General features: G+C 36.5%; 9 protein-coding genes across 9 annotated transcripts; 6 read left to right on the plus strand and 3 right to left on the minus strand. All coding sequences in view use genetic code 12, as the record gives it.

Annotated features, from left to right (window-relative positions):
• Nucleotides 1–651: 651 nt before the first annotated feature.
• CORT_0A07820 (Pex3 protein) lies at nt 652–2,049 on the plus strand (the record flags this gene model as incomplete). Its single annotated transcript, XM_003866559.1, has 1 exon — nt 652–2,049. The coding sequence occupies one exon, from the start codon at nt 652–654 to the stop codon at nt 2,047–2,049; it is 1,398 nt and encodes a 465-aa protein (XP_003866607.1).
• A 297-nt stretch (nt 2,050–2,346) lies between these two features.
• CORT_0A07830 (Skp1 subunit D of kinetochore protein complex CBF3) lies at nt 2,347–2,841 on the plus strand (the record flags this gene model as incomplete). The annotated part of the gene is made up of 1 exon (XM_003866560.1): nt 2,347–2,841. One exon carries the CDS (start codon nt 2,347–2,349, stop codon nt 2,839–2,841), a length of 495 nt encoding a protein of 164 aa, XP_003866608.1.
• A 453-nt stretch (nt 2,842–3,294) lies between these two features.
• Nucleotides 3,295–4,683, plus strand: CORT_0A07840 (hypothetical protein; the record flags this gene model as incomplete). Its single annotated transcript, XM_003866561.1, has 1 exon — nt 3,295–4,683. The coding sequence occupies one exon, from the start codon at nt 3,295–3,297 to the stop codon at nt 4,681–4,683; it is 1,389 nt and encodes a 462-aa protein (XP_003866609.1).
• A 52-nt stretch (nt 4,684–4,735) lies between these two features.
• On the minus strand, nt 4,736–6,280 carry CORT_0A07850 (Ubx5 protein; the record flags this gene model as incomplete). Its single annotated transcript, XM_003866562.1, has 1 exon — nt 4,736–6,280. One exon carries the CDS (start codon nt 6,278–6,280, stop codon nt 4,736–4,738), a length of 1,545 nt encoding a protein of 514 aa, XP_003866610.1.
• A 694-nt stretch (nt 6,281–6,974) lies between these two features.
• On the plus strand, nt 6,975–8,192 carry CORT_0A07860 (hypothetical protein; the record flags this gene model as incomplete). The annotated part of the gene is made up of 1 exon (XM_003866563.1): nt 6,975–8,192. One exon carries the CDS (start codon nt 6,975–6,977, stop codon nt 8,190–8,192), a length of 1,218 nt encoding a protein of 405 aa, XP_003866611.1.
• A 1,542-nt stretch (nt 8,193–9,734) lies between these two features.
• On the plus strand, nt 9,735–12,449 carry CORT_0A07870 (Ksp1 serine/threonine protein kinase; the record flags this gene model as incomplete). The annotated part of the gene is made up of 1 exon (XM_003866564.1): nt 9,735–12,449. One exon carries the CDS (start codon nt 9,735–9,737, stop codon nt 12,447–12,449), a length of 2,715 nt encoding a protein of 904 aa, XP_003866612.1.
• A 2,831-nt stretch (nt 12,450–15,280) lies between these two features.
• Nucleotides 15,281–17,209, plus strand: CORT_0A07880 (Cph1 transcription factor; the record flags this gene model as incomplete). The annotated part of the gene is made up of 1 exon (XM_003866565.1): nt 15,281–17,209. The coding sequence occupies one exon, from the start codon at nt 15,281–15,283 to the stop codon at nt 17,207–17,209; it is 1,929 nt and encodes a 642-aa protein (XP_003866613.1).
• A 196-nt stretch (nt 17,210–17,405) lies between these two features.
• On the minus strand, nt 17,406–21,470 carry CORT_0A07890 (hypothetical protein; the record flags this gene model as incomplete). Its single annotated transcript, XM_003866566.1, has 1 exon — nt 17,406–21,470. The coding sequence occupies one exon, from the start codon at nt 21,468–21,470 to the stop codon at nt 17,406–17,408; it is 4,065 nt and encodes a 1,354-aa protein (XP_003866614.1).
• Nucleotides 21,471–21,731: 261 nt separating this feature from the next.
• Nucleotides 21,732–22,931, minus strand: CORT_0A07900 (Gpi8 protein; the record flags this gene model as incomplete). The annotated part of the gene is made up of 1 exon (XM_003866567.1): nt 21,732–22,931. One exon carries the CDS (start codon nt 22,929–22,931, stop codon nt 21,732–21,734), a length of 1,200 nt encoding a protein of 399 aa, XP_003866615.1.
• Between the last annotated feature and the right edge of the window lie 9 nt (nt 22,932–22,940).

Below are 22,940 nucleotides of genomic sequence, written 5' to 3' on the forward strand. Positions count from 1 at the left end.
GGTTAGATGCTCTTTAGATTGTCGAGAATTTGAGCTCTTATTAATTCCACATTTCGAACAATGAAAAGTGGCTTACCGTTTGGCTGATTCGTAAACTATTCCGTTGCGCATCAACGAGACCAGTTCTTCAGAACTGTTTCGAGTGAATCAAAGAACGTTTAATTTTTGCAACAAAACCTGGTAAAACTTTTATTGTAATACAGATTGCTCTAAGTATTCAAAACAGGTTATCTTCTTTAAAGTTTATTTTCCATCTTTCGAGGCTCAAGGTTATTTTGCTCCTGATTTGAATATAAGGACAGGCAGGAACACAACTCATTAATGGCGTAACACACTACCAAAGCAAAGAAAATGAAACTGTGGTTGGTAGCGATCTCCTCCCCCACTTTTTGAATGTGAGCCACGGTAAAAGCAAAAATTTCACAGCGAGCGGAGTGGTAGCGTTTGTCTCATAATTTTTTATCAAAGGACAACAACAAACAAAAAAACATGAGAATGGTGATCAAATAGAGTAACATATACCTTAGATTATCAACAGTTGAAATTGCGGGGGAGTCATACTCACCACACATTGTTTCCATCAATATTATACAACTAAGACATACAAACCCCAACATTACCTACACCAAACACGTACTTTTGTAGAACAACATGGCTATCTTTTCATCCTTAGCGGGTTTTTTTAATCGAAACAAGAGAAGAATATTTATAACATCAGCAGTTACATTTTCCATCTATTTACTAGTTAATGAGTTTGTTATTAAAAAATTTAGGAACTATCAAAATGCTTTACGTCAAGAGTTTATGTTTAAACAACAGATTAGACAACGTTTTATTCTGACTCAACAAGATTGTTATTATACCATCCTTGCGTTGCTTCCTGTGTTGGCACAACCTATAGTTGATGCATTACCTGTTGATTTGATTACACAAGCATTGAGGTTGAAAAAGGGTCAACAGAACCAACCGCTGCAACAAGTTGCCAGTGGTAGTAATAGTGAGTTGACAACTGATAATCTTAATCTTTTGGATAATAATAACAACCCACAACTGCAATTGTCGGTATATATGAACAAAAGCAAAGCAGAGTTGTGGAATTTGTTAAAAATCAAGACAATTACGAGGACATTGACTTTGATGTATTCAATTTCTGGATTATTGTTGATTAGCAGATTACAAATGAACATTTTGGCTAGAAGATCATATTTGGAATCAGCAATTGTTATGGCTGGAGTGAAGAATCCAAGTAATGATATTGATCCTCATGAGAATTATATTATTGAACAAAGTTACCTTTCACTCAGTTGGTGGCTTTTGAATAAAGGTTGGGGTAATTTGAGCTCGTTGATTGAGAATTTGGTTATTGATAAATTTGAAAGTGTAAGTCCAAAGACTGAGATTGGTGTTATTGATTTTGAACTCATTTTGACAGAAATTGTTGAAGAAATTAACATCAACAACAAGCAATATGTATTGGATAACTTGTTTCCAGTTAAATACCCCGACTTGTTAGAGACTATATTGAATACCAATTCTGATGTAATACATCAATTAGATATCCCAGATTCAAATTTAACCAAATTAATCAATGAAACAAGCTCAATCATGTCTGACAATAACTTGTACTTTTTTGACTTGTTGAATCAATTAATAGCCACCAATTTGCATACACTAACATCTAACCTTTCATCAAACTTGTCCACCACTTCAAATAGCTTAATGATGAGTGATACATTGCCAGACCAACAAAACCAACAACAACACCAATCATCAAAGACTATAGAGTTGGATAACAAACCATACAAGCTTGCTAGTTTCTTGGCACAATTGTCAGTTCAAAATGGTATAATGATTAATAACGATGATGATGCTGGGGCTAATGATGAAGACGATTTTGAGAGTTTGATAAAGAATCTCAATAGTGGACAAGACATGGCAGGTAGTGGTTATGGTGCTCATGAACTAAGTGGAAATGTATACATAAACACATTGAATAGTTTGGATGAGCTTGAAAACTTTAGTGCTGGTATTTACTCCAATTTTGAGTAAATGAAAAATCACAAACCCTAGTAAACTGGATTCTTTTGTATATAAATTGAACATATAATACCAAAAACGCTTGATAAATAGAAGAGAAGCTCGTTTTGTAGAGTTGTCTGTATAGATACACTTACTCTTTTGCTATTTTCTGAGTGTATATTCCCCTATAAGGCAAGTACAAATCATTTCAAGGGAAAGAGGAAAAAAATAAGACGAGAACAAAATATTTAAATCCCCCATTTAAAGAACAATCACTTGTCTCCTTTCTTTCTTTCTTACTCAATCAAGCAAGAGCTACAATCAATCATGTCTACTCCAAAAGTTATCCTCGTGTCATCAGATGATGAGAAATTCCCTGTTGAACAAAAAGTTGCTGAAAAATCAATCTTGATCAAGAATATGATTAATGATTTAAACCCAGATGGATTAACTGAAGATTTCGAAATCCCTACCCCCAATGTACGTGCCAATGTCTTGTCTAAAGTCTTGGAATGGTGTGAACATCATAAGAACACTGTTTTCCAAGATGACGAAGATGAAGATGCCAAGAGATCAGTACCTGTTGAAGAATGGGATAGAAATTATTTGAAAGTTGATCAAGAAATGTTGTACGAAATTATATTGGCGGCTAATTATTTGAACATTAAGCCATTGTTGGATAGTGGATGTAAGATGGTTGCTGAAATGATTAAGAATAAGAGTCCCGAAGAGTTGAGAAAGACTTTTAATATTGTTAATGATTTCAGTCCTGAAGAAGAAGCTGCTATCAGAAAAGAGAATGAGTGGGCTGAAGATAGATAAGCGAAGGGTCTATGGCTTAGGTTTTTAAGTTGGGTTTGGGTTTGATATTACTTTTATATTTTTTGTGTGAATGCAAACTTAAATGGCTTGATGCCATTTCACAACCGGTTTTGGTCGAGTAATAGTTAAGTTATTGTAAAGAATGGACTCTATCTCCAGTTGGCTATCTATTACTAACCTTTGAGCAGCTCTTACTAAACCCTTAACCAGGAGTGATGGAAGTTGAGTTGGAGGTAGTGTACAAATGGTCAAAGATATGAGTCGGTAGCTCTGAGCTACCACCTCTCTTTTTATTTCTTTTTAGCTTTTTGCCTGTCTCTCTAGTGTTTGTAAAAACTTACACTCTTTAAATTGCAACTAAAAACTAAAGACTACCACACTTTAGTTAAAATAAGAAGCGCTTAAAAGGCTTTTTATGTCACATCATTCTGTGCTTCTAAGTGTACTACAATCATGTCATTAAGTCAGCCATTAGACAATGAAGAAAGCGGTAATAATGCAAGTTTTGTTGAAGATGTTCAGCCTTTAAATGACAATATAGAAGATTTACAACAAATGTCGCTTGAACAATTGAACCAATATCAAGACAAAATTTCCCTGGAATTTAAAACTCTTTCTAAAGATTATCTCAACAAACGACTCTCTCGAATAAACGTCATGTTGGAGAAATTGAATAGTCTGATTAAATTAGCCACTGCTAATGATAAGAGTTGGCTAAAGATTTACAATTTTGAAATTGAAACCATAAATAATATAATGACAAATACGGAGGATTTAATCATGGTTGGGAACAAGACAATTCCCAATAAGCCTGATTTGTTGAAATCTATGGATGAATATGAAGTTGAATTACGAGAAATATTCTCAAATTTGCAAAGTCCGTTTGATTTTGATGATACATTCAAGTATGATAATGGAGAAATATCAAGTAAATTGGAAAATACTCATCGTCATTTGAGTAAACTACCGTTTCCTTTTTTGTTTAACCAAAGTTTCAAACCTCATAGAGATGAGTTGAAGAGTATAAGTTTGGAAAAGGATTATCAACTGAAATTAATACGAAATAATTGTCAAAATAATTCAACCATTGTATGGAAACAATATTATGCCAAATTGAATCAGTCTAAGAACAAATTGCTTCAAGATACACAATTGAAATTGAATCAATTGTACAAGGATTATCATCATTTAAATGAATCTAGAAATGAAGAGCTATTAGATCGATATTATTATCGATCATTGTTATCACCACAATATTTAATGGAGACGATCAACGATAAAATCAACATCACAAATACCGATGATTTGGATGCTGTGATGAAGACGAATCATGATTCGAACTATGTTGAGCTAGATACTCGATTAAAACCGAAAAACAAGATTGAATTATCAATGATACGACAACAAGAGAAAAGTAATGATAATCTAGTGAACAGCACTCATGCTGCAATCAAACGAAGATACTCACAAGCTTTCAAATACCCTGATGCTGCAGCTACTGCTTATTCGCTAAACCAATCGAGAATTGATGATGATTTACAACTAATAAGACGTAAAATACGTCGTCAAAATGAGAAAAAAAGACAAGGATCAACAGCAGATGAAAATGATGATGTATACAATCGTACCCTACATGATTATTCCGAAGAGGATAATGATAATGATGACGATGAAGACGAATATGAAGTAGTATTAGAAGAGTATGATGTTGAGGAAGAAATGACACCTGCTGAACTTGAAGAACGCAAAATTTATAAAAATGTATTGGGCCATCATGATCCAAGCGGTTCGAAATTTAGAATGTTGGAATTACCTCCATTAGAAAACTTTCCAAAGCTATAGGAATAAGCAACTATATATACCCATCCATTCTTCTATATATGTAATACCTAAACTACTCCTTTTCTAATAATATACTTGCATTTTTCAAATTAGCTTCTTCGATAGTAGTACCCAAGTTTTCAATAAATTTGAATGACTTGTTGGAACTATTTGAAAGTGTGAATCTATCTTCGGGACTCAACCCATAGTCTTCAGAATTTTGCTGTAGCACAAACTTCAACCATTGGAATAGCACCACAACTTTATCACTAAGGAGCAATTTACGAACAAGTCTTTTACCATTGGGGAACCGAATTTGAACTCTTGTTGTTGGTTGTTCTGATGGTTCTTTATGGTCTATAGGTTGCACTGAATTAAACAAATCTTCCTCACTTTGAGGAGCTTGTTCAGCAGACACAGGTGTAGTAATTGCTCCTTCTTCTTCTTCTTCATCACTGATCAAGTTTATTGCACTTTCAGAAGTCTTCCCATTCTTGGCATTATCTAAAACGCTCTGCTTCATAGCCAATTCAATTTGTTGTTCTTCACTCATACTATCAGGATCAATCTTTGTTTCATGTTGTATTAAAGGATTGTTTGAATCCGGATGTAATGAAAACTTGTCCAAGAAATCATACACCTCATCTAACCAGTTTCCAACCTCCGGCACTTCTCCATCTTTCCATTTACGAACACGTTCTCCTGTAAGAGGATCCAAAATGGCTAAATGAGGAAATGTATCAACACGATAAAAGTTGGCATATGTTTCGCCGTCATATGAATCACGTTGATATTGCAAAAAGATAAAATTTTCCTTGACTATTTGCTTGATCCTTGAATTTGACCAGAAATCACGATTGAAAACTTGCGATTGAAATTCGGATGAGTCTTGTATATTGATTAAAATCCACTTGTTTTCTTCTTTGGCTTTTTCCCTTGCTTGATCTAATGTCAATATACTAATAATATCAAACGGTGGTCGAAACAAGTTGGCTAGCCTTCTTTGAGTAGAAGTCAATTCAGAATCACGTTCTTGTCTAAGTCGCCTCCTACGTCCAGCAACCCCACTATGACTTCTAATAATCTCTTCAACATCCTCATCATTTTCTTCATCAGAATCTAATATCTGCACGTCGTTGTTTGCGTCTAGCGCTTCAGTATAATCTTCGTCAATCTCGTCATCGTCATCATCATCATACGCATTATATGCATTGATACTTCTATCGTTAAAATTAAATCCTTGGTGGAATATGCCTTGTTGTCTTTGGCCAAATATATCAGGTGGGCGTGGCATTTGCCCCATCATACCGCCTCCGAAACCTGGAAATGAGTCGACTAAGGTGTCGTGTCGATGTACAGTTGTATCTGCCTCACGTACATCATTGCCACCATATGCTTGTTCTTGTAGTTGCTGGGCATATGCCTCGTCATCGAGACCATTGTTGCTCCTGTTATTGCTACTCCCATTATTGTGGCTACCCCCTCCATGTTGTCCAGATTCCATGTACAATGTTACTGCTAGTTCAAGATCGCCTCCTGCCACGTCCAAGAATTGTGTTGCAACAGACTCATCTTCAACCCCTGTAACAGCTAGAAATGTAGGTACCTGATCGTCCATTGTAACCTAATGCGTATAGCGGGCAATGTTTGATCGAATGTATTGTTATTGCTGGAGTAGATCTATTTCTTGTGTTGCAAAATCTCAAATGGCAAAATTGAGATTGAGAACTTCTTTTTCGTTTGTTGATCTTCTCTCTCTCTCATTGAAGTTCTTACACAGTTTTTTCCTTGACCTATATGCAGTCCAAATGAAGGAACATAGTAGATGACTTATGAATAGAATTCCTCAAGTGACATCATCACCCTACGGGGGACATTTCGATGTATAAGGGATGAATATTACTATTTCATACAGCCTTAGCTCAGTGTTTTTTTTGTACATCACTGTGTTAATTGTGGAAAAAACGATGAGTACATTGGTTATGGACAATGAATGATTGCGGAATAACAAACGGTTTGAACATGGCGTGATTCACTATAAGTCCAATGCAAGTAAGTCAACTTTTGCGAAGCTCAGTTTTTCGTCGTTATTACGATATGGCTTACGCCATTCTCAACGGAAGCTATATCAATCTTTGCTTACAAATTTAAAATAACACAAACAGAAAGTAAACTTCGGCCGAAGCAAGATGTTGGATATGTCAATTGCAAACTAAAGGCTGCTATATATAGAGCTTGAAGTTTCCAAAAGATGATCTCAAATCTTACTGTGTTGTCATCAAGTATCACTTCATTACATAGAAACCCCCGTTATGACAGGCAACTCCAATATTGTCAAAATCGATGCTTTAGGCGAAACCAAATTGTTTCGACCCATCAAAGTTGGTGCCAATACACTCGCTCAACGTATAGCTCATGCTCCAGCCACTCGATTTAGAGCAACAGCTGATAATGTACCTACAAATTTGCAAGTGCAATATTATAAAGACAGAGCACAAGCACCCGGAACTTTGCTTATTGTTGAAGCTACATATGTAAGTGAAGGGGGTATAGGTTTCCCTCATACTCCTGGTCTTTGGAATGATACACAAGCTGAAGCTTGGAAACAAATTACCAGTGCAATTAAAGAACAAGGATCATTTTCAAGCGTTCAATTGTGGCATGCAGGACGTACCGCAATCCCTGAAGATTTGAAAAGAAGAGATTTTCCTTTTGTTGCACCTTCGGCAATTTATCATGCCGAAGAAATGGAAAGGCGTGCTAAAGAATGTGGTAACGAATTGAGAGAATTGACTAAGGAGGAGATTGAACATTTGATTAATGAAGAGTTTCCTAATGCAGCTAGGAAAGCTCTTGCAGCTGGTTTTGATTACATTGAGTTGCATTCTGCCCATGGATACTTATTGAGTCAGTTCCTAAACCCAGTTAGTAACCAAAGAACAGATGAGTATGGAGGATCAATCGAAAACCGTTCCCGTTTCTTATTGGCCATTGTTGACAAATTAGTTCCTATAGTTGGAGCTCATAGATTGGGGATCAGGCTTTCTCCATGGGCTATATTCCAAGTTAGTGAACCAGAAGGAAAAGAAATCCATTCTTATATCCTCAATGAATTACAGAAGCGCGCTGATGAAGGAAATGAATTGGCCTATGTGTCTTTAGTGGAGCCTAGAGTATCTGGAGCCGTTGATGTGAGTGCAGAAGACATTCAAGGGTCTAATGATTTTGCATCCAAGATATGGAAGGGTACACTCATAAAAGCTGGTAACTACACCTATAATGCACCTAATTTCACCGATTTGATTCGTGACATTGATAATGACAGAACTTTGGTTGCTTGGTGTAGATTTTTTACGTCCAACCCTGATTTGGTACATCGTTTGCAAAATGGTTATCCTTTGCAACATTATGATCGTGATACCTTTTATCAAGCATATAATTGGGGTTACAACACATGGAACAAGTATGGTGAGACCAAGCAATATGGTGAGGAAGATGAAAAGAAGAGAGTTGGTAAACCATTGGCTTAGAACAGAAAGTATGTGTAAGACTAGACCGTTTATAAACTCAACAAGTACAAATTGATAGGGTTTTGCCGTTTTAATTGTAGGCATCCGCGTTTAAAGAAATCCAACACAAACACAATCGTTCAGAGCACTGTTCAACGAAAAAGTCCATTATGTTGCCTCTTCACAATAATACTGATGGCCATGGTGTCAGTGTTGATCGAAGCAAGAAATAACAATGCAAAGGTCAAAAGCTGAGTTATTAGCCTATATTATCTCGAGTTGTCAGTGAACTAGAGAAAACAGTACACCTAAACCAGAAACTCAATAACACCATTTGTATCGCATACTTCACGTCACGGTGAAAACTTGTTTTACTTGAAGACCAAAAAATACATCAACTGGATATTACTATACTGGTGTACGCTTTCCTTCCCTGTTGATGTCGAGTAAGCAAAGACAAGTAATAAAAGTAGTAGTCGTGTGACCAAGAACAATATGCAACAGAAGAAGTCATGATTAAAACGTAGAACACAACACATATACTAAAAAAATCGTCAATAACAAAAAAGAAATTTATCTTTCTCTCCTATTTCAAATTCAGCAGTACTAAATTTGTTGGGGAAATTGAAACTTTCTTGTTACTCTTGATATTAAAACGATGTGGTCCTTTTGTAGGGAAGATCTCACTTTTTAAATTGTGTGTGTGTGTATTCATTGAATATAGTGTAACTGTAGCTTTGGTTTTGCTTCTAGAATGTTCTTAAAAACGGGTGTGTGTTTTGGTCCCCCCTCCCCCATATTTTCTTTTTAAAAATGTGTGTCGTAGATCAGTGTCGTATATATATATATATATATATATATATGATACGACATTAAACAATCAGTCATACAAAAACTGTGCATAGTGAGAAAGAGATAAAAAGACAAAAGACAAAATTGTTGAACAACCTATTGATTACAACATCTTATTCCCCAATAACCAACATTTCATCTCATCTCATCTCATTTCAAACCACTGCTCTATCCTACATAGAATTGTCATACTTGTCCATACCACTACTCATATAGATATAAAACCTTACACTTTACACATTAACTACGCCACAACTACTCCATTAATCCAACAAAGCCAACGCATCAAATCAAAATTCAAAAACTTACATTCAACCAATTGTCGCTCCCCCTATTTCTAGACAGAATTACCCAACATTAGACCATAACATTTCCATCCTCCCTACATCTGCATTTACTACAAATTTTATAAGTGGAGAAAACTTATTCACTTGATTACTTTGCATTCTTTTCTATTTAAAACAAACATCTTGTACAAATTACAAACATTTATGTCCAGTTGATTACCAGTTCAAACCATTAATTACATTTAACGCCTACTGTTTTAACGACCACTTGTTCCAATTTTTGTTTATCTACTTCAGTTTCAATTTCAATTATTTTTTTTTTAACTTTTAATTTTTAAAGCATCACAGCATTTTATAGCGGCAGTACTGTTGTTCCAGTTCCCCCATAGTCGATATTATTAGCACAGTTTACAATTCTTTCCTGATGGAACAATTTGAAGAATATGATAAGGGTAAGCTATTAAGAGATAGATATATCAAAGTCAGTGATATCAGTGAAGGCTCCTATGGGTTGGTTTCTGTTGCCAAAGATGTCAAGCGAAATGATTTGCTAGTTGCTGTTAAATTTATATATCCAGTTGATTATAAGAAAGGGTATACCAAAGATCAAACCCAATCAAGACCATCATCAAGTCCGGCACGTTTGAAGTCACCTCAAGTTGGATCACCAAATAAGCATGATAAGAACACCATATTCAATAGTTTACTAAATGAAGCACAGAAGGAGATCAAGATTCATAAACTATTGGGCGAACATCCCAACATTTCTCAATTGTATGATCATTTTGATTCATGCCTAGTGTTGGAGTTTTGTTCAAGAGGTGACCTTTATGAAGCGATCCATAATGGGAATGGGCCTGTAACTACACAGGATATTAAAGATGTTTTCCAACAGATCCTTAATGCGGTTGGTTTTTGTCATTCAAAAGGAGTATACCATCGTGACTTGAAACCAGAGAATATTTTAATTGCCGAAGATTGGAGTATCAAGTTGTGTGATTGGGGATTGGCCACAACTACACGAATCATCTCCAACAGGGATGAATTTGATGTTGGATCGGAGAGATACATGGCACCCGAATTATTTGATAACGAGATTGAATCTTACGATGCTTCAATGATTGATATATGGTCAATTGGAGTCATCTTATTGACTTTAGTCTTTCACAAAAACCCCTTTCAAGTTGCCAATTACTCAGATAAAAGATTTTTACAATTTGCCAGCAACAGAGAAGCATTATTTGACATATTTTCAACCATGAGTGGGGATTTGTTTTCTGTGTTGCGATTCTGTTTAACTATTGACCCAACTAACCGTGATTTGGAGAGTGTGTCCAAAGAGTTGGATGCCTTGAGGTTTTTCACGATTGATGATGAGTTTGAGTATGAATATGACTATAATGAAGGTGACGATGAACAAGAAGAAGGAGAGGACGTGGAAGAAGCCGGATCTGAGGAAGCGGACCTTGATGATGAGTATTTGTCATACCGTAATGAAGACGGGGTCAAATCTCAATCACACCTGGGAGTTGCAGAAACAAAGGCTACCAAAATTGCGGCTGGAGAAGCTACAGCTGAAAAAGATAAGCCAGTCACGTCGCCTCTTTCTAGATATGAAATTCCACACAATCATAGAGCTGATGCACTTTTGTCTACCAATACAAAAGCCAAGCCAATCCCCATCAATACACATGATTTCAAGTTTATCCGTAATACTAGAAAGCCTTTAACTGTTGCGTCATTCAATCAAAATGCGCAGATGAATAAGGGCACAAACAACAGGTTTGGAAATTTCAACAGGGAGGATTACTTCACTCCCAAGTCAGTCTTCAAGCATTATATGGATAAATACGGAGACAAAAAAAGAAGCAACAATTATCAACATCCCAATTATCATCAAAATAAGAATGGTAATGTCAACGGAAATGTTGTTGATCACAAAAGACCTCCACAGTTAAAAAGAAAAAGAACCTGGAAAACAAACCAGAGGTATCGACCATCAGCGCAAACGGCACACTTGAACAATAGTGGTCACCTTAATGGAAGATTGGGTGGCCCTCAGCGTGATGAATTTCCTCGCTCTGTTGATAAAAATGGTGGTGGTAAACGCTTGTCAGCCAATTTGAGCTCGGCTTTCAGTACAATACCACAGCCAAATTCTTCAGGCTTGCATAGTGGTGCCAGTGCACCAAATGGATCATTATCGGCAAATTTGTCCAATTCTGGAAAGTACATCCCACCATTTCTTCGTTCACCCAATCGCCAACCACAGAAATCCCCACTTGTTGAACCATTGGTTGAAGAGATTGATGATTTGATTTTGGGTAATGATGACGAAGTTTTCCATTTGGAAGATGATTTTGTTGGTGATGAAGGGAAAGAAAATGTTATTCCTCATGGAAATCACTCGAAGGGGGGAAGTATCAGCGACGGTGATCGTCCGGGATTTCCAATCTATAATGAAAAGAATGAATACACCAATGGTATGACCAACGTCAATGGTAATGGTAATCTTAGTACTGCTACAAATGACCAGAAAGGATATAAGTCAACATTTCCCAAGTCTTTTCATGAAGGGAGTAGCTTGGAACATACCAACAACGGCAAATACATTCCACCATTTAGACGTGGTTCTTTTTCGCGGGCACACCCCAATGGAGCTTCAAGCGAATGTAACCCAGGAAATCTTTGTATTGCTAATGGAGCAAAAAAATCAATCCACTATAAAAACCGCAGCTCTTTTGATGGGTTTACAAGCGACGGTTCCAATGCAGGACGCAGTTTCAACAGTTTTAATAGTGGTGGCGTTGGTAGTACCCCCAAGAGCTTGAATGGATTTATGAATCACAATGGTTCCAATGGTAATACAATCCAAAGCTATATGAATGATTCACTCAAGGCGAATAATCGCTTGACAAATGGCACTACTGATGGTAAAAAGCGTACTGTTTTTGGATGCAAAACTAGTAAAGGCGTCAGTAGTAGCCGCAGTGATAAGAGCAGTGGATACGATAGCAAAAGTGGAGATGAGATTGGAGGAGGAGGAGATGCAACCACTAATGGTGCTGTTGAAGTTGGTAGTTTTAATGATTTGTGGGTTGGGAGTCAAAAGAAGAACTGGAGCGATTATGATGACTGATATGAACATAGTCTTCAAGATGCCCCACAATGGTTTCTCCTTTGTTTCTCCTTGATGTTACTTTTTAGCGTAGTTTAGTTTAAATACTTTACATATGCTTCAATGTAAGTGAATACATTAACGAAATTCTAATAATGCGTTGTTTGAAAGTAGAGCAATTAGTGAAAGAGATGCAGCATCGCTGATATCATTAGATGGATTACTTCTCTTAGTGCAAATTGTAAGCAAATGGTTGTGGATTATTGATAGTTTTGAGATAAGAAGCAAAAGGTGTGGTATGGGTACTAACAAGACCAACAAAGTGAGTCATTTTTTGAGAGTTGGTTTAAATATCACAGAATCCTAGATAAAAAACTGAGAATTATGACTACAGCGGGTTCAAAGAAAAAGCCATATAATGTTTTAAGAGCTTTTCCTTTTGTAAATGAAAGATGTAAAAATTAATACATTACATATTAGAACTCAATTTTTAAAATATCGCGTGATAGAGCAATACCCAGATAAAGTGGGTAAATGGAGTCGATAAGTCGAATATGTGACTTTGCTAACTCTTGAGCGAGTACATCGTCTTTTCACACTGTCTTTCATCAAGTAATTGCTTCTTATATCTCCTTTGTGTACCTACTCCCCCGTTGGCTTTTTAAATGCCCACAAAACTATACGTATATCTATTTTCGGAAAATAAAAAATTGCTTTAATTTTACAACATAGACTGTTCTGTGCAATTACGATGTACCTGAGACCTTTCGCGAATATATCCCTTAAGAACTGTTTCCACCCCAAATTTATTTGCTTTTTGGACTTACATGTTCTAATGCGTTTTTATTGCATTAGGTAGTATCATGTTTGTCTCTACATCTAAAATTTGTTCATGTCGCACAAAATTGTGTTTATGAGAGTATATTTTTTGATGTAAAAATCAACGCGACTGAAGAGAGAGATAGAAGACAAAGGCGATAACTCATAAATAATACCTATGCAAATATTTAGCTAGAAATGGAAAGAGGAGCAGGTGAACTGAAAAACGATGGAAATGATGGAAAAGGAAACAAAGAACACTTTGCATGTTCAGTTTTGAACCACAGGTGTAATACGATCCAACTAGGATTGACAAAAGAAAACCCGTGGTTCTTCTTCATTTATTTGCACTGTATACAACAATAAGCTCAAAATTTTTTTTTCAAATCGGGAGTTAAGGATCTTCGGATATAAATGATTTCCATAGCAACGAATTTTAGAAAGAGTATTTTTGTGTTTCACAATCAGCTGAGTTGGTCATATTTCATCCCAATAGTTGGAGTGATTATCGGCTACAGGCCATACAATTGCAAGCATGTTTCAGTTTCTCAAGAATATAAATAGACCTGCGAGTCTAGTTGATTTGTTATATAGTTTTTCATTGTCTCGAAGTTATTACTGCAGTAAGTCTGATTAACTCAAACTATTACACTAACTATAAAACTGTCTCAAATGTGCTAATTGAGCTACTCATATAGTATTTCGAACCTCTTACTTCCGCCTTGATAACCAACACGTAATATCTTGTCCACTTTCCAAGCAAGTTTGAATTGCAATATTTGTTGATTAAGTATGGGTGTAGTAAAAACAATTGGTAGCATTTTATCTATGGTATAACATTTTCACTCCTATTCAAAAATTAACCCTCTTTGTTCAACAAAAAAGTTAATTTACCTTTCACTTTTTAGTGACTACGATCCCACTCTGTACCCATTTATATTAATAACTTTATTGTTCTTCAATAGTTTATTATCCCTTTCCGTCTATTGTATATACTAAATAATTGGAGTAACGTCTGTGCGATGAAAAGTTAATTCTACTTATTTTATTTTTGTTTGTGAAAGCGTCGTATACTATTTTTCAAATGAAAAATAATGAATTGCTTGGGTTAAAGTTTAAACCCAGATGAACATATTCATATATATATATATATAGTGCCAATTACGAAACATCTGAAAAGTTGATCGGATTTCTTTTCTCTCGCTCCAGAACACTTGTTTCAGAGATTTTTGTGACCATACTAATCTTTAAAACCTAATTGCCAAACACAAACACATTTCAATTCTTCCAATGAAATTTAAATCTGTTTCAAAGTTCCACATTGATAAGAGCTCAAGTCTTGTTTCATAAACCCTCCCAGTTGTATCAGAAGATATATTTTGTTCCAGAATAGACCAACCACTTTGTTTCAAAAAGAATATATATTTGTATCAGTATTTCTCATACATTACAATTGAAACAAATTTGCAAACACCATTTTGGGTGACATTTTTTTGACGACATCAAAACACGACACAATCCTTGATCACGTGAAAAATTTCGAAAATTATTTTTCAATTTTTTTTTAATTTTTTTTTTTCGTTTTTGTTTTGTTTTGATTTAAGGTACACAACCAAACACTCGCAACCCACAAACGAGTGAAAATCATTTCTAAACAATCTTTCATTCGAATCTACACCAATCAAAAAGAAAGCTTTCACCTTCACGAAAACAAAGACAAATAGTTTCTATCCACCCACTACATTTCATTCCTTTATTAAAACACCCACACTCCTTTCATTTATACCTTTACTCTCCAACGTAGGGTACTCCTTTTGTCAGACGCGACTCAACGAACTGAATTCAACGATTTTAAAGGGGTTCAAGGCACAACCACATATACTTGTCAACTAACAGATATTCTACACTCGCTATAAACACTAAAGTATCTCACAATTTATACAATATAATCATACTGTATTTAATCCAAATTAAGCTTACTATACGATTCCAAGATTATTTCATTGCTAAAGTGGGCACATCCTTTAACTACAATGTCTACAACAACACAGACAATGATATACACCAAATCCGCAACAAAGGAAATTGAGGACTCTTTACGATTAATTGATGATTTAAAATTCTTCCTTGCAACAGCTCCTGCTAACTGGCAAGAAAATCAAGTCATCCGAAGATACTATTTAAATCATGATGAAGGCTTTGTAAGCTGTGTATATTGGAACAATTTGTATTTCATTACTGGTACTGATATTGTGAGATGTATTGTTTACAAGTTTGAACATTTTGGTCGCAAAATTGTTGATCGAAAGAAGTTTGAAGAAGGAATATTTTCTGACTTGAGAAATTTGAAATGTAATACTGATGCTATATTGGAACCACCAAGATCAGAATTTCTTGAATTCTTATTTAAAAATTCCTGTTTGAGAACGCAAAAAAAACAAAAGGTTTTCTTTTGGTTCAATGTGCCTCATGATAAATTAATGGCTGACGCTTTGGAAAGAGACTTGAAGAAGGAAAAACTTGGCCAGAAACCAACTACAATTGCTCATAAAGAGCCAGCAATTAGTTTCAAGTACGATGAAAATTCTAGTTTATTTACTCAATTGACAAAGCATATTGAAAGTCAAACAGACGGTTCCCTTAGTCTATCCAAAACAAGTGCTTTGAATACTGCCAACACCACAACTACCGCCACATCTACTTCTGACGATGTAAGCCTACTAGATCAGAAATCATCACCGGAATACGCATCATCTACCGCTAATTGGAAAAACGACCAACCTAAGTATCTCAATGATGGGTCAGATCATTTGTTCAGATCTAAAACCAACCAATCACCTTTCGACAAAGATGAAAAGAAAGCTTCCGTCTTGGCGGAATCTGAAAAAGATGAAGATGACGACAATGACGATGACGACGATGATTTTCCCTTGGATTATTTTGTTTCGCAGGGCAATAACGATAATTATATCACGTTGGATTCTAATTACCAAGGAGGTTCATATGCAAATATATTTGATGATGCCAATGATGACGAATTCCTTGATCCGAATTTATTCATACCTTCTGAACTGACAAATGCAACTCTGAACCAAGTTGTCGTTAATGATGAATACTTGATTGAGCAAACACAACCTTTGAAAACACCGCTACCGCCAAGTGTTCCAACATCAGGTGCAAAGTTGTTGTCATTACCAAATCAAGATAATATAGGTGATGAATTTTTTTCATATCCTCAGCTAACAGGTGCTTTGGCCACGAGCTATCCAATTCCATTGTCAGCTAAAGTACAAACTACTTTTAAACTGCAACAACAATCTCAAACCGGTGCCTCAGGTGGTCTAACTACACCACAATTTCTCAAAATTCCTCAACAACAAATGCAAGTACCATCTCAAGCATTCAATTTATATGAGCAGCAACAATACTTGGCCGATGTTTCAGGAATTGGCTATAATCACAACCTCATACATCCTGATAGTGAATACTGGACCACGGGTCAAGTCAATCACAACTTGACTGACGCAAATTCCATTCTAGATTACAGCTCGGGTTTAGGATACGGTTACCCAATGCAACAACACCCTATGATGTACATGAACGATGAGTTCTTGCCCTATTTTGTCAATCAACCAATGATGATACCACAACAACAATCGATTGCTGCTCTACAGCAACAACAGCAACAGTTGAAATTTCAGAGCATGACGAGGCAGCAGCAGATCAGTAATAAAATGATGAATAAAAAGAGACAAATGCAGCAACAACAACAGCAGCAACAGCAGCAACAAGCACAAAAGCTGGTGCTGGTCCAGAAACGGAAACAGAAAATGAACGGGGTCATTGGTGGTGGTGGTGTAACAAAGAAAATCGTGCTAAAGACGGAAAAACCTCAAATATCATTAAACGAAGTAGTAAACTCCAAAACTACGAGACTTACAAGTAAGGAGTTAAGCAATTGACAAACGGAAAACCACTCAGTGCCGTTTAGTGGCTTTGCCCCCTCAAATACCGATATGTTCATTTCTACCAAAACTTAGATGCATTTTCGTTACTTATGGTATAAATATTTTAAATGCACTATAAAAGATATAACCTATGAAATTTGTAAGTCACCTATCTATGCCCTCTTTTCTTTGACAATGCATACCCCTCTTTTTACTTACTGTACTCTTCAATAAGCCTTTGTTTCGAAATTGGATATCTCGATTTCAACCTATCCAAAACCTGCTTCTGTTCGGGATTCAATGTATCATTCTTCAATATGCTACTATAGCAAATAGTGGCTGAATATCGAAGTTCCGCCTCCTCACTGCTAAGGAACCTGCCTAAAAGCTTATCCATTTGACACAATTTTTCTTCACTCAAGTCAGTTTCTTGAATTGATGTCGCTGATAAAAAGTACAAACATAAATGAGCCATATTGAAATTCAAATTAGAGCCTGCTGTATTCTCAAGATACTCCATTACAATTCTTTCAAACCTTGTCTTCAATGGATATTGCTCGTTGCTTGTATTGCTTCCATATTTGATGATCAGTGTTAAGATTTCAGTCCAAATAAAATAAACTTCATCACAAACTTTGTTTATAAACTTGCAAGTGTATCCCATCACTTGGAATATCTTTTCAGCATCCATCAATTCATCATAACGCAGTAAAAGCTTGAGAAGATATAACCCATTTATAACCTCTAACATTGTCATCGGTCTTGCCCCGTACTGGAAACCAAGCTCAAAATATTCCCATAATGATTTCGTCAACCTATGCTTTCCATTCGTCAAAAAATACTCTCTAAATTCAAAATTCATGGCACTCAATGAAGCAATAGATTGGGATACTGATTCTATGGATGGTGTTTTTTCCTCCACATTTGCAATCAGTGCAATTATATCACAGCAACTGTTGAATTGATCAATGGCTAAGGAGTTACCACCGAGTCCCTTACCAAAAAGCTGGGAGTAATATATCACGTTCTCCGTATTTTTCTCATTTCTGGAACGGCTGGTTGGAAGTTTAAAATCTTCGTAAATATTTATCTTTTTATTCTTCTTAGCACGTGAGTTCAACGGATCCACTCTATCAATCATGGTTTGCATTGCATCCAGAGATTTTTTAGACTGAGTTGTAGGATTTTCAATGTGTATCAGGGCCATATCCTCAATTAATTCATCGTGCGGTTTATTATTAACTTCTGGCTCAGAATATGAAACTGCCTCGGAAGGAGACGATTTAACCAATTTGAACGGGCGGTTTCCCTTCAATATAGAATCGTCTTCAATACTCTCACCCTCTGGATGAGATACATTCACGACTGGTGTTGATGACTTCTCTTTGTCGGACAGATGCAGCGCATTCTTCCCATCAACCATCATATGATCATCCTCGCCAGCTTCCGTAATTTCCCCAAGGGAGCTATTAAAGTTCCTATTCTCAGCTGTATTATCTCGCAACTTCGGAACAACCATAGTAAAGCCATCTTCTGCGGATTGAGGTACAAAGTCGTCTTTTATGCTACCGGGGTTGACTTCAGTCATTTCAAAGACTGAGTGATCCAAGGGGTTTTCAAGAAGCACCGTGCTATCAATGCCCACAATAAGTTCCACCTCATCCTTCATAGCAAACTCAACTTCATCCAACAATTGAGTAAACCTGTTCGAGTCAATGGCGTAAAGCTGGCAAAATAATTGCTTCAAGTCAAAATATGCCTCCAGACCTTTCAAAACCACAATCAGTCTAACAAGCTCTTGAAAAAGTTCACCAAATTGAACATCAGTAAAAGTGGTTTTGGTAAGAGCAATCAGAAACGTTTGAAATATCAGTTTGGCTATTTTAAATTGATAAGTTGAAACCAAGAACTTGAAGGCACTGCTCCCTGGTATGTTGGGGGAATCAATCACTGTACTTAGCAATTGCACCTCAGCATTATAAAATTTGTCAAAACCAACATTTGAAGTCATTAGTTCATAGACTCGTTGATCAATTTCTGTAAATATTATTGAGCACACACGAACAAAATCATCTAGTGAAAATAGCTTTGCTGCAGTTTTGAAAACATAGTCATTTGACGAGAATAATTGCTTCAAAGCCATGGGATCTTTTTCTGAAATGTATCTTAAACGACTTTTCAATGCGTGGGCATTAGAGACATCTTCTTTGCTGATTATTGCGTATTTCAACAAATTCACACCTTCAATTAAATCGTTCGTACTTTTAGATGACATAAATTCAATCATCGGATCTTGATCTTTTGAAAATACCCTTGACGATTCTGCTGGTGGCTCAGAAGCAGAATGTCGAACCAACGCTACTTCCTCTTTATCCACGGGGGATTTAGTAAACACTTCTGTTCTGCTTCTTGCCCTTTCAACAAGAGGAGCTGGTTCCTTTTGAGGAGCATTCCAGCTTGACGCCCTTGGTGTTGGTCTATTTGACTCGTTCTTCAAAGCTTGCTTTTCTGGTTTAGGGAGCCTACCTTGACTAGGTAAAGAAGTAATAGATGGTCCTGGATTAGATTCTCGAGATACTGAACGAGATGTTGCCTTGCTTTGTTGCAGCTCCTTAATTCTGTCCCATGTGGACTCTCTCAATGGAGGTGCAGAAGCTTTGGTGGACAATTTTCTCGTAGTAGTTGCCGATGGTCCTAATTCTCGTTGTGATCTTTCCAATGCACGAATGGTGTTTGCATCAAACCTTGTAATCAAAGCATCTGATTCATTAGGGAAAACCTTTGAAAAGCACCAGTAACAATCTTTCGACACTTGACGAACATTTGGATTTGCATCTTTCAACAACTTAATCAACAATTTATTACATGTATCAATTGCTAGTCCATAATGGCCATTGAAAAATGCGTGATTCAAAGCATATCTCAAAAGCAATATCTGCATCCAAATCGCAGAGAATGAACGTGGTTTGAAATTAGGTTCATCCATAGATTGAGTTATCCGTTGAAATAATTTGTTATTGCAGTGTAAATTAGCATATAAGGCAGACATTGCCATGTGTGCATTAGTTGAGGTGATACTCTTTGTTGATAGGCATAGCTTCATGAGTGTTGGGAAAAGCATGTCAGCACATGGTTCGAATTCAGCCTTCAATATAATGGCACATTCCTTAACCAATTGACAACTGTGCGTGCATAAAGTTGTGCGAAGGGAACTTGCACCTTTGCATATGGGATTAGCAAATGCCCTCAAACATGACATTAAATCGTCCTTGAAATTAGTAGTTGCATTTCCACGTAGAATCATCCGAGTCTCTACAATGTAATGCTCTCTTTTTTTCCAGTTCAGTTCACCTTCTTTACCTTCAAAGCAATGGTAATACGATTCGAAAATGTGGTGAAGTTCAGCTCCATCGGAAACATCTTTGGGCTTTATCGATGTGGCTAGTTCGTAGCTAGCTTTATTCAAAAGGTTGGATAAGCTGACTGAGAAGTAGTTGGCATCTGCTTCTGCATTCCTCTCTATGCTTTTGAATTTGACGTCTCTCTTTTCCAGCAGTCGACTTGAGGCAGATTCAGAACTGCCAGGCCTGCTTCGAGGAATTATTGCATTGGTTATCCTTTTGCCAATATTGTGCGACTTGCACTGAGTTTCTAAATACTGATTTATTTGTGGACTAGTTGAATTTTGTAGAAACAGGTTGAACAACTCACCGACACTTTCAATCAACTCCTGATTGTCTCGATTATTCGACAACAGCTTGACAATATTAGGAACAAAAAACCGTACATTAAACATCAGACTGACATTTCTGACAATCTGTTCCATCCATCGAATGGCCTCAATTGTTATTTGCAAATTCATACACGTGAATAAAGCTTCATTTACAGCATTTTCCACTTCTTCCGGTGTGCTGAGCCAGTAATCTTCGAGAGCTTTCTTTGCAACCACCATATTTTCACTTCCTAACTTATTGACGAGAACTGGAAGTATTGAAAAGCTTTGGTCTTTGAGAATTTTGCCTGATCTATCTTGAACGCTGACTCGTTTAATTAAGTAAGATAAAGCGTTGAAACTCACATTTGAAATTCCGTGTTCCCTGATTTCAAGTCCTTTCATAATAATATGGAGGTACATGGGAACTTCATCCAAGTTGATGGAATCCTTTTTGATATGTGTTTTGAGAGCTTGAATGTGTTGCAACTTCACTTCACTGGAGGGAACGTTCGATTCCAACGTCTGCAACATTTCTTGAGGATCTAGTGAGACGGTCAGCATGATGCAAAAAATCGGATAGGGTAATTCTCCTCTTTCAATGTGATTGTGATAATCAGGGAGGGCAATTGGTGTTTAATGTTTTTAGACATATCAAAAGTGTAAACAAAAGCAAAACAAAAAATTTAGACAAAAAATATTGAAGCGCGACTCAAACATTTTGCAGTATGCATATACACTTTGGAGTAAGAGATTATTAGTAAGTACCACTGTTACAAGTCTCGCGTGATCTATAATGTTATCTCTATATTACAAGGTAAAATTTTAAGATGCATATTTCCACAACCCCAATAATAAACCTGTCAAACCGAGTCCCAAGACGGTGGAGGAAGCTTTCGACAAATGAAAGTTGATGGTAGAATCCCCGTCTTCAAATCCAAACTCCACTTGCCCTCTTGGTCTCAATTTTTTCAAAGCATGAAGGCTAGCAGAATCACGTGTCAACCGTTTTGTTGTATTCAATATATCTTTTGGAGTGGTATCCACGGCAACATTCTGCACATTGCCAAAAAAATCAGTTAACAAAACCTCACTTACATCCCTTTTGAATAAATCTGTTCTAATTCCTGCATGTGAATGGACATTTTCGAAATTGAGAATTTCAAATAGCTTATCCATTGTTTCCTTGGAATCTCTGTTTATCCTTTCAAGAAAATCCAACGCAAAGTAAGTGAATCTATCAATAACTGCAACACCAATATCCATGTCTGAGTGATGACTGTAGGAACTCTCGTCAAGTTTTGATGAACCGATACAAAGAATGTTCGGTGAATAGATGTGTTCATACATGGTGTTAGCCTGACACGTGTCAATCATAAAAAATATCTCGTTATACCTCTTCTTCTCATGCATTTGAGCAAATGCATCAGCAATGTCATGAGCTCCGATCTCTTCAGCATCTTGGAATTTCAAAAACTCATTACCGCCGTGGCCCGTTAAGTAGATGAAAATGTTTGAGTTCTCATCAGTTAGTAGTCTCTTTGATCTAGGTTGTTCAGGTCCCCATCTATCAGTCAATAAACGAACAAAGTTTTCCACTGTTACATCATACCCTCTATAATCGACTTCAATACTGTTTCCATACAAATCCAAAGCTTGGTCCATATTGTTGAAAACAGTTCCAGGAAATGCATTCCTTGCATTGCAGGCAACGTCATCGGAAAGCATAAGTATAATCTGTGAGTCAGGGATACCAAGTCTTTTCACTGTACGATAGAAACTGAGGACATTGGCCATATGTCGATAGTTGAACCAAAAACGCGATGTTGACACCAATACTGCCCAATTGTTGGTATGGTTTGATTTGTTTATGGACTCAAAGTGGCTACCCGTACTTGACTCCTCTGAAGCTACTACTTGTAGCCAGAAGGTGAGCGGTAGCAAAAGCAAGTACCAAAGTCTCATTTCAATGAGGATAATATGTGTTGCGGTTTCTTGTTTGTATAATTTTTGCTTACATTTCATTTCCACGCA

This window comes from Candida orthopsilosis (genome assembly GCF_000315875.1).
Source record: "Candida orthopsilosis Co 90-125, chromosome 1 draft sequence".
NCBI classification, from domain to species: domain Eukaryota; kingdom Fungi; phylum Ascomycota; class Pichiomycetes; order Serinales; family Debaryomycetaceae; genus Lodderomyces; species Lodderomyces orthopsilosis.